Source organism: Helicoverpa zea, chromosome 9 (assembly GCF_022581195.2).
Source record: "Helicoverpa zea isolate HzStark_Cry1AcR chromosome 9, ilHelZeax1.1, whole genome shotgun sequence".
Lineage (NCBI taxonomy): Eukaryota > Metazoa > Arthropoda > Insecta > Lepidoptera > Noctuidae > Helicoverpa > Helicoverpa zea.
This window is the reverse complement of record NC_061460.1, coordinates 13,583,185-13,594,508: the sequence shown is the minus strand read 5'-3', so window position 1 is coordinate 13,594,508 and position 11,324 is coordinate 13,583,185. Positions and strand designations below refer to the sequence as shown.

Here is an 11,324-nt window from a genome sequence, read left to right as displayed (position 1 = left end):
AAAAATTTATCCCACACTTAAAATCACCAAATTCACCACTAAAAAAATATTGTTTATATTTTATTGTAACCTAAAACAATTTAATCATCCAAAGATGTAACTCGGCAACGATAGAAAATTAAAACAGACAAAGCATTACATCTGTTTAGCAATTCATCCGACCCGATCCGAATCCTTCACAAATTATAATCGGCGTAGTAGTTTCACAAATTGTTTAGTTACGCATTTGACCAATGAATGAGTACTTAATATAATTATATAGTAGTCGTTCACCTTTTTGTTTTGTAGATGCTTTTTTGACATTCCGTGAGACTTCAAATCTCCATAGTAACTCCTTAAAGTTGTACCACAAAACTTACATTTCGCTACTTGACCCGCAGTACTTTCAACATTTCGCCACTAAATAGGGGACTTAAACCACCAGTATTAGTGGAAAATCCACTAAGTTGGCAACACTGCATACAAATCTTAGTATACGCGCTCTCATGTGAGTCCGTAAAAAAATTCACGAAAACTCGCACTAAGCACTCAGATGGTGGATCAGGGGCCCGATTCTCCTAATTTTACTTAAGCAACATACGATTCACATTCGACTGCAATCCAATCCCGACTCGATTACGATTGAAGCGTATGTGGCATTCTGGGGCCGATCGTGATTGAGTCGGGATTGGATCTCAGTCGAATGTGAATCGTATGTTGCTTAAGTAAAATTAGGAGAATCGGGCCCCAGCAGTACTGCCTACCAGCTTTTCTTCTGTATATAGCCTAAAACGCTCTGACTCATAAAAAATGACATGTTTACTACTCTGTCCTAAAATTGTTGGTTTGAATGAATAAAAATATTTGAAAATTACATATTTGGGCACAGTCCACCAATCATCGAGGAACCTGCTTTAAATCATTTCTCTTTTATGTGACAACTTGCGGCGTGTTACCCGCTACAACCCGTGCCGATAAAGAATGGGATTAGAAATCGCGACAGCTGTATTCAACTCTCGCTCATGTGCTACAGTGTATGAGCGAGAGGTAAATACAGCTGTCGCGATTTCTAATCCCATTCTTTATCGGCACGGGTTGTACAATAAATTAATTCTTTGATCAAATATTGAAACTGCAATGCGCTCCGTCTGACCATACGTTGACTTCGATTATTTAGTCGAACATGCCTATGTGTGAAGTCGACTCAACCCGCCATTAGGTTATGTAGCTATTCTGTAATACCAACTATTTTTATGTTTCCATAACACACAGCATTCGTTGAAGAAGCATTCGCTAAATCTTGCCATGGACATGCTAATCATTAACAGAAAAGCCTTCTCTGTATTACCTGCGCCTTTCACTCGCAGACCAAGTGACAGATAGTCACCCACTCGTAGTCTTCATTCTACCACCAGCAAGAACCTTGCTCAAATGCTGTATGGTTTTCCACAAATATTAACTGTTTTGTTTTAATGCAAAATAGTTTCATTAAGATTTCCATTTGTTGAGTTAACTCAAGTCAAATTACATTACGAAACAGATATAGTAAGTATTTAGTTCAGTTTCATCCAATTTAACAATTTAAAAAACCTTAGACATTTCGGTGACTGCAAGTTGAGATAATGTTGTTGGCACGCACATGCATGAGTTTCCTCGTCCACTGTAAGTCGGGCGCCTGCACGCGGCGCCGCATGCGGAGCCCGCACGACGCCTGCCTCCGCCGCCGTCGGCGTCGGCATACCGACGGCACACGTTTTTATTTACTTTAAGCACTTAGATCACAACCATTTATGTGTACTAATTGTATCAACGTTGCCGCCTTATGCGTCAGTATGAAATGTTTAGTCACGATTCGATCCATAGTATCGGTAACAAATTATAAAAACCGTTTCAAAATTCATTCGTCAGCCGAATTCGCTAAAGACGACGTGCCCCCGGTAGGGGTCTGCGGGCGCTACCGGCGCCGGCGCCGGCCCTTGCGGTAGCCCTTGCCGTACCAGCCGCCGTCGTCGCTCGGCGCCGGGGCCGCGGGCGGCGCGGCGTCTTGGGGCGCGGGCTCGGCGCCGCAGCACGCGCACAGGTAGCGGCGGCCGCGCGCGCGGCGCCAGGCGCGGGCGGCGGGCGGCGGCTCGCGCGGCGGCCCGTACCACAGGCAGCGCCGCGCCGCGAAGTGCCGCGCGCACCACGCGCACTCGGGCGGCGGCGCGGCGGCCGGCGCGATGATGGTGTGCAGCCCCGGGTACAGCGACGCGCGGCACAGCAGCACGGCGCGGCGGATGATGGCGGCCGCCAGCGAGCCCGCCGCCAGCGCGCCGGCGCCGCTCGAGTCCGACGTGCTGGCCTCCTCCTTGGGCTCGTCCTTGGGCTCCGTCTTCACCTCGACCTTCGGACTCTTCTCGTCGACCTCCTCCTTCGGTCGGAGGTCTACCGGAAGCTCTTTGCTCGTCTCCGCAGGATCGATTCTAGGTTCGTATTCGAGGAGCCGCCTCAGTCGCGAGCCCAGGCCCGCGGTGCCGTTGGCTCCCGGGCCGGCGCCAGGTCTTGTATCTGCGGCGACGCCGGGGGGACCGTGACCGTTCACCGCGAACTGCACTTCCGGGAGGTGCCTCGCCATTCGGAATCTCCGCAGGTCTGTGGTGCGGCAACGGAGCGGCGAGTGCGGTCGGCCGGCCCGCTCGGGCGACGCAGCGTCTTCGGCACGCAGAAGAATCGTGGCTTCGCCGGCTTGCATGCTTACCTGAAACGAGACAATTTGCTTTACAGCTGTAAGCTATCGATATATAGTGAGACTGGAGGCATATGCAAGGCTATCAAACAGCTTTACCTGAAATGCGTGCAGTCGATTGTGGGATTCTGGCACATTAGATTGATCTGGTTCGCTTGGTGAGCACGTGGCGTCGGGCGCGGGGCCGGCAGAGGGCGGCGGCGGCGGCGCGCGCAGCCGGGCCGCCAGGTGGCGCAGCGGCAGCTCCTCGTCCGAGTCGGAGGCGGAGGGCGAGGAGGGCTCCCAGTGGTCGGCGGCGGCGGGCGCGTCGCGCGGCTGCAGCGGCGGGCGGCGCGAGGTGTGGCGCTCGGGCTCGGCCAGCGGCTCGGCGTGCGCCAGCACGGGGTCCAGCGCGGCGCGGTAGCGCGGCACGCGCAGGCGCAGGCGCCGCGCCACCTGCTGCATGACGGCGTCGCAGCGCGCGTTGATCTTGAGCGCCGCCACCGAGTCCTTGGGCGTCCACTGCAGGTTGACGATGTAGAGCGCGGGGCGCGCGCGCGGCGCCGCCTGCATGCGCCACAGGCGCGGGTAGCGGCGCAGCACCTTGAGGCTGGAGCCCAGGCACAGCACGACGTCGGCGCGCGCCGCGTGGCGCAGCGCGCCGGCCCAGTTGAGCGGCCAGGCGGCGCGGCCGCGCTCGCCGAAGTGCACGATGGAGTCGCGCAGCTCCTGGCCGCAGGCGTGGCACAGGCGGCGCGTGCCGTGCGCGTGGCGCGCCGTGCGCTCCGTGGTGTCGAAGGCGCGCAGGTACACGCGGCGGCACGGCGCGCACAGCTCGGCGAACATGTCGCCGTGCAGCTCGGCCAGCGCGCGGCGCGGCAGGCCGGCGCGCAGGTGCAGGCCGTCGCAGTTCTGCGACACCACGAACTTGAGCGCGCCGCGCGCCCACAGCGCCGTGAGCGCCATGTGCGTGAAGGTGGGCTGCGCGCGCGACACCTCCACGCGGCCCACCGTCTCGCCGCGCTGCAGCCGCGTCCACACGCCGTGCGGCCCGCGGTAGTCGGGGATGTCTGCCGCGGTGCTGATGCCGGCTCCCGTGTACACCTGTTTATGCCACACGTTGTTTTAACATTCATAGCTCTGCCATAACACATTTTATCTCTTTTTAATGAATAAATCATCATCATCGGCCTAGCCTTTTTCCAACTATGTTGGGGTTATTATGGGAAGTCAGAAGCCAGTAAATCTGACACCAGTCTTACCAAGGGGTATTGGGTTGCCCGGGTAACTGAGTTGATGGTCATGATTGATGATTTTTAACAAATAACAACTATGTACAGAATACGAAACACATGGAAAAATGTTAGCATGGTTCTCAATTGTTTTGGGAAAATTATAATGCCCCCAGATAAAATTATGCAATCATGCAAAAAGTTGCTATATAGGGTGTTTCAATAAGAGTGCACTTTTTAAATTTAAAATAAAAACAAGTATGTAATAATAATAGCCTTTATTTCCGAGTTATCAGTTTTACAATTACAATTATATATTCTATATTATAATTATTTAAATAGTATCCCTTAACTCTGTGTGCCTCTTGGCATAGGCATCCTCCAACTCCTTCCATTGCGCCCTGTCTTGTGGGAATCTGCTCCAATATTGTGCCAATGTCAGACAGATGTCATCTCTCCATCTGACGTCCCTGCCTCCTTTTACCATCCCTTGGATACCACAGAGTGACTTGTTTGCTCCATTGCTTGCTCCTCAGCATATGACCCGTCCAGATCCATTTAAGATGGTCTATCGGTGTCAGTATGCCTACCAGTTTAGTTCTCGACCTTATTTCTGTGTTTCTTATTTTATCACTTAGCCTGATCCGGAGCATACTTCTTTCCATTGCCCTTTGAAAGGATGCCAGTCTTTCTCTGTGGTTATCTGTTAGAGCCTAAGTTTGCACCCATATGTCAAGCAAGGGAGAATACATGTATTGAAAATCTTCCGCTTTATATGCATGCTTATATCTTTGTTTTTCATAATTTCTTTTAAGGACCAGTATTTATTCCAACCACTAGCTATTCTCTTGTTTACTTCCTTTGACATTGAATTTTCAGGGGCTATAATTTGTCTGAGGTAAACATATTCCTTAATATACTCAAGGCTGTTTCCATAAACTTATATGTTGACTTCAGTGGAGTTAGTCATTAACTTGGTTTTACTTTCATTCAATTCTAGCCCTGCTTTTCTGCTTTCATTTGCTAAGGTGTTTATCATTTGTTCCAGTTTTTGTGGGTCTTCTCTTAGCAAGATGATATCATCAGCGAATCTTAAATGGTCCAGTCTTCGTCTGTTTATGTTTAGTCCCAGATCATTCCAATTCAGTTTCCGGAAGATGTGTTCCAGCACTGCATTGAACAGTTTGGGTGATAGTGGGTCCCCTTGCCTCACGCCTCTGTCTATGGAGAATGACTCACCTATTGATTCTAATTTTATGCGACTGTTGCTGCTATTGTAGATTGAATTAATTAATTTTATGTTGGTATTTTCGACTCCTTGTTCTTTTAAACTTAACCGGATGTATTCATGTTTTATACTAACGAAAGCCTTTGAATAATCAATAAAAGATATGTATATGTCACCGGAAAATAACAAGATCCGTAAGTTTATCAATTTACTAGGAAGTTTATAAGCTTTCGTAAGATTCTAAACGGGAGATAAATTGTAATATTTTACGTCCACATTTTCGTAAATTGATAAACTTACTGAACTCACTCGTAAAATAATAAGTAAGCAGTAACCAAACGCTACGCGCGATCTGATTGTTTGGCTGTCACGTGTCACTTCTCCTTCCTAAGCATTGCCACTATGAACATTGACCAATCAGAGAGCAGTGTGTTATTTTACGTATCTCAAAGATCGTATATTTAATAGAGTTTCTGTGATTGGTCGAACCATATAAAATCTTATGAATAGATATTCGTTAGTTTATAAATTTACCGTATGACGTGAAAATGACGTGAAAATGTGGACGTAAAATATTACAATTTATCTCCCGTTTAGAATCTTACGAAACTTTATAAACTTCCTAGTAAATTGATAAACTTACGGATCTTGTTATTTTCCGGTGACATATACAGATTTTTGGCACTCATGATATTTTTCTATAATTTGTTTAATGGTGTGAATGTGTTCAATAGTGCAGTAGTAAAAACAAGTACACATCGGACATACAACATTAGAGCTGTGGGTGTCATTGCCAGATATTTATTCCATAAATAAATGGAATGTGTCTTCTTTACAATACAATAAAAATATCACAATTCTATCATAATATAATCAATTTTTTAAAATAAAGTGCTCTCCTATTGAGACATGCTATATTATCAGATTATATTATTAAGTTTAGGTCACAATATGTCTTACCTTACCAAACATAAGTTGTTTGAATTTGTTGAGTTTGAATGTATGTGTTAGCTCCCAGTATGGTAATATTATTATGTTCAATTAGTTGCAGTATAGACCCCATGTGTTACACTTGTCCTTTATGGTTCTGGGTTTTTGGTCTATTATTGAGCATTAAGGGATATCTGTTGAACATTCAATATACAATTTGCAACTTACAAACGGTTTATCATCAATATAATAATGGTTGTCAGCATGTAACTATAGCACTTATGTGGAAGAACTTTATGTTGCTTACATGGGCTAACAGAATCCCAGTGAAAATCTGCAGTACTTGTTTGTTAAAAATAATAGAGTATAGTTGTCAGAGAATATTAACATCACAACAACATGCCCACGCTACTGCAGCTGCATGTGGTTTTATTACAACCATTGCTTTAATCATGCAGCAGACTAAGTTGTTTCAGTCAGCAGGTTGTAACATCTTCATTACTCACAAGCACACACACTTCACAGCTATTGCACTAAAATGACCATACTGGGTTTATACATGTTCTTTTAAAATTAACACACGGAACTATTGCAGTCTATATTTTTTTTACTTCAGGTGTAGTAGTGCAGTAAACAGATTACTAGTACTTCATTAAAGTTAGCCTGGCTGGGAAAACTAATAAACTTTGTTACAAAGTTAAAAGTAAAATGTAAACAATACGAAACTGGAAGAATGCAAAAGGGCTCACCACGAGATGTTTAGCGTTCCGCAAGGCGCGCGCCAGACGCCGGCACTTGTCACGCAGCACCCGAGGGCTGTCTTCCACCTCGGCCGCGCGCTCGGCTGCGCGGGCCCGGCGCAGCGCGGCCGCCGGCGCCGCCGACACCGGCCGCCCGCGCGCTGGCGCTGTCCTCGCGCCGGGTGCCGCCGTGCCATCGCCGCTCAGGCGCGCGCTGGACCGAACGCCGCTGCGGTCCGACATGTCCCCGGCTACTGCTGGCCGCAGTGGCCGCGCCCGTGGCCTGAGTGGCTCCCCCACTGACGCCTGTGGCTCGCCGGCCCCAATCGTTCACACATTGCGTTCACGCCTGATGGTCGATTATAACGGTCGGGGACATCCAAATTGATACACCCTGTTCTTTTTAACTCCTCGGCATCAAATCGAACCATCACAGACAGAATGACAGAACCGCAGAGCACAGATGATAATGTTGATATTCCGATCAGCGTTGGTTTGGTACCATAGACATAATATTACATGTTGCCTGTTGGGTACTCTCTGTAGCACTCTGTAGTCTCTGACTCTGACTACATCAAAGACAATAAACTTTATTTCAAAACTGCACAATCAATATATAGTACAAGAACCGTCTTGCGCGAGAAGGCTTACGTTGGTATAAAACTCAGTCTTGCGCGCGGCCTTATGTGTGGGTAACCCTTGTACATACACAGTGACTTTGTGTGCGTGACAAGAGGTACAGTCGGGTACAAATACAGTTATTTAGGGGTTACGGCTGTTTAAAGAAAAACCATAGACATAATATTAGTAAACAGGACTGCGCATATAAACCCAAAAAACGAGCCGAGTGAAACAGTTAGTACGGAGGCTGTCTGTCCCTTTCTAATAGGGTGACTATGAGATTAAGCTATGTGAGACAAATCCGAATTTGCTAAGATTATTAAACACAGATTAGTATTGAAGTTTTACCTTACGCAGTTTGTGACCTTAAGATACTAATAAAGGCTTTTAATAATTAGCGGAAATTAGCAGTATAAAAGCAGGAAGATTCGAAGTGAAGACTGTTTTTTTTGTATTTCTACTTCATATATAGACTGCTGAGCCATTTATGTCGCCTTTCTTCATTTTTTGGGAAGCTATAACAATAGTACAACAGTTTTAAAATCCATCACCCATATTTTGACTCGTTACAAGAATTCATGGGCACCCTAGTTGTTTGATTTACGAAAATGTTATTATTAGCTAACCTGTGGAACGATATATTGCAACCACCATAGGATTCACTTTTGCAAGTAGAAACGCAACACTTTTTCACCATTTTAATAGTTTAAATTGATTTAATACAAAAAAATATAAACAAAATTTTAAATGCTGATTGTTCACCAAGCACGCGCGCCAAGAATGTTCAGGGTTACCGCTAGAAAATAAAAAAAAGCAAAATAAAAATTTATGTTGTTTATGTTTTAATAATAAATACGAATAAATTAATGCGATTGTTATTTATTTGTTGACTTACAATTGTTAAAATAAGATAAAAATATAAGTGATTCAATTGTTTTTGGGAAGACAAAACTTTTGATCACAACATTTTTTTATGCTGGCAAGGTGTTAGAAAGAGACAAATAGCCTCCGTTCGAACTATCCCTCTCGGCTCGGATTTGCCTCTGTGTATTATGCAACCAATTTAGTACCTTATTGCGTTAGAATAGAGTTCATTTTCGTAAATATATATTTTGAGCGTGCGCAATCTTGTTTAGTAATATTATATCTATGAGAAAAACAGTTATTACGTAATTTAATGTTTATTTATTTATAATGATTCTGAATCGCTACTTGAAAAATCAAATGATGAATTTTCGGATTCGCTACTCTCACCGAGGTAAATTATAAATTTTGACTCCATGTCAAAATGTCTATAGTATTTTTCTTTTTTCTTTTGTACATGTCGACAAGTATTACCCAACATCCCTTCATCAATATGACTTAAACGTTCATTTATGAGTTTCATTATTTATTTTGGTCGACATTATGCGAAGCAATATTATTTTTTAAAATTCCCCACACATTTTGTTTACATTATTATACTAGATTATACGTCTTTTTACATTCTTAGTCCACACTTTTATTTATTGTCCGCGTACCCCGAGATCTAGAAAATATGTAAGGAGTATTTAATTCATCTTAGATATTTCACCTCATTTATTTATTAGATACTGTCAACGTCAATTTGAAAAAACTTATGAGAAAATAATGAAAAACTGTAAAATGTAATAATAAAAAGCTTTGAATGTTGTTTCATTTTTTGAAACGCTACCTGACTCCTTAAACATCTTCTCCGTGAAGAACTAGACATTTTCGTAAACGACTGTACCCATAACAAAAAGCGATAAGAACACGTCATGCTCGGACGACGTCACTGTCACACGAATGAAAGTTGTATATTTACAAGCCGACGCACACATAGGGCCGCGCGCAAATCTGAGTTGAACTATCTTATAGTGTGTCCCTTTCTAAAATTGTAAAAATGACCGGACCAAACCTAGCTAACAGCCAACCCTTTTTTAAGTCATTTACTTTTAATTCGTGGAGTCCAAAGCCGACTCCGGTACGAGTAGTAATTTTGAAGGAATCATTCTCCGAGCCTTTTTCCCAACTATGTTGGGGTCGGCTTCCAGTCTAACCGGATGTAGCTAAGTACCAGTGCTTTAAAAGGAGCGACTGCCCTATCTGACCCCCTTAACCCAGGTACCCGAGCAACCCAATACCCCTTGGTTAGACTGGTGTCAGACTTACTGGCTTCCGACCACCCATAACGACTGCCTAGGATGTTCAATGACAGCCAGGACCTACAGTTAAACGTGCCATCCGAAACACAGTCATTGGTTTCTAAGATATAGGTACTTAGAAAGTACATACAAACTTAAAAAAGTTGCATTGTTACTTGCCTGACCTGGAATCGAACTCGCGCCCTCATACTCGAGAGGTAAACTTTCATTAGATTCTCAACGATAAATAAATTGTATTACTTTACGCCCACATTTTCGTAAATTGATGAACTTATATTGTGTTTTGCTCTTCTCTTACATTGTGTTATTTGTGTTATTTGGTAACCGTTTAGAATATGCAAGTTTAAAAAATTCCGGCAGTCTGTAATTAATGATTAGCACACTCCTACATACTACTGTTTTAAAGAGCGGGGCCTCCTAGCACAGGCATCTAAATACCTGTGCTGCACAGGTATTTTTCATATTTAAAAGGAAACCCCTGCGTAAGATTTATTGTAGAAGTTTTTAAGTTGCTGAATAAAGATTTATTTATTGACGTGACAACGTCTTATAAATTGGTTTGCCGGGTGACACTTCAAGAAACTGCGTTACGCTCCGCTCACGTTATGCGCTCACAATGAGAGCGAGTGAGAGGCACGCGTCCCTTCCACTCGGGCATGGTTAGCCCGCCTAAGAGCGAGAGAGACAGAGCGAGAGAGAGAGAGTGACGTTGTCACGTAAAACTTTCGCCCGTATACCGACTTTACAGGCAACCAATTTTTTTATTTATTTATTGATTATACCACGAGACGTCTAGACCTTCCCAGACCTAGTTCCTCCCTAGTTTTTTTAGTTTAGACGTCGAGACGTCGTTTCTTGCATTCACGTAACTTGGTCAGCGTCATTTAGTCATCAGATAAGAAAAGAATAGGAGGTTTTCTTTTTGAGAATTAAAAAATCAAGGATTTTTTTTAAATTAGCTTTTATTTAAATGCGCTAAAAAATTATTTAAGCGCATTATACAAATTCTTATTGATTGTCCATATTCATGGGTACAAAGTTGTTATAGCAGTCATTATTTTCTATTCTATTCTATTTTTGTATATGGCAATCCGTGTCGATGTCAACTCGACGATTCTGCCAATGCATGTTCTTGACATAGATATAATATTACTAAACAAGATTGCGCACGCTCAAAATATATATTTACAAAAATGAACTCTATTCTAACGCAATAAGGTACTAAATTGGTTGCATAATACACAGAGGCAAATCCGAGCCGAGAGGGATAGTTCGAACGGAGGCTGTTTGTCTCTTTCTAACACCTTGCCAGCATAAAAAAATGTTGTGATCAAAAGTTTTGTCTTCCCAAAAACAATTGAATCACTTATATTTTTATCTTATTTTAACAATTGTAAGTCAACAAATTAATAACAATCGCATTAATTTATTCGTATTTATTATTAAAACATAAACAACATAAATTTTTATTTTGCTTTTTTTTATTTTCTAGCGGTAACCCTGAACATTCTTGGCGCGCGTGCTTGGTGAACAATCAGCATTTAAAATTTTGTTTATATTTTTTTGTATTAAATCAATTTAAACTATTAAAATGGTGAAAAAGTGTTGCGTTTCTACTTGCAAAAGTGAATCCTATGGTGGTTGCAATATATCGTTCCACAGGTTAGCTAATAATAATATTTTCGTAAACCAAACAACTAGGGTGCCCATGAATTCTTGTAACGA

General features: G+C 43.5%; 1 protein-coding gene across 2 annotated transcripts; it reads right to left on the bottom strand.

The window, feature by feature from the left end:
* Nucleotides 1-1,156: 1,156 nt before the first annotated feature.
* On the bottom strand, nucleotides 1,157-7,478 carry LOC124633341. Of its 2 annotated transcripts, XM_047168530.1 has the most exons (4): nucleotides 6,823-6,900; nucleotides 6,104-6,267; nucleotides 2,804-3,787; nucleotides 1,157-2,716 (listed from the first exon to the last, which is right to left on the bottom strand). In XM_047168530.1, the coding sequence occupies exons 2-4, from the start codon at nucleotides 6,113-6,115 to the stop codon at nucleotides 1,934-1,936; spliced, it is 1,779 nt and encodes a 592-aa protein (XP_047024486.1). In that variant the 5' UTR covers nucleotides 6,116-6,267; nucleotides 6,823-6,900; the 3' UTR covers nucleotides 1,157-1,933. The 2 variants fall into 2 exon arrangements, with proteins under 2 accessions (XP_047024486.1, XP_047024485.1); XM_047168529.1 differs by lacking the exon at nucleotides 6,104-6,267 and having other exon boundaries at nucleotides 6,823-7,478.
* Nucleotides 7,479-11,324: the final 3,846 nt, after the last annotated feature.

What these genes read in the sequence shown, in the direction of transcription:
- LOC124633341 (XM_047168529.1), bottom strand. Translation starts at nt 7,056, where the DNA reads ATGTCGGACCGCAGCGGCGTTCGGTCCAGCGCGCGCCTGAGCGGCGAT. An exon ending in GGAACGCTAAACATCTCGTG is followed by an intron (nt 3,788 to 6,822) that starts GTGAGCCCTTTT and finishes TGGCATAAACAG; the next exon opens with GTGTACACGGGAGCCGGCAT. An exon ending in ATCGACTGCACGCATTTCAG is followed by an intron (nt 2,717 to 2,803) that starts GTAAAGCTGTTT and finishes GTCTCGTTTCAG; the next exon opens with GTAAGCATGCAAGCCGGCGA.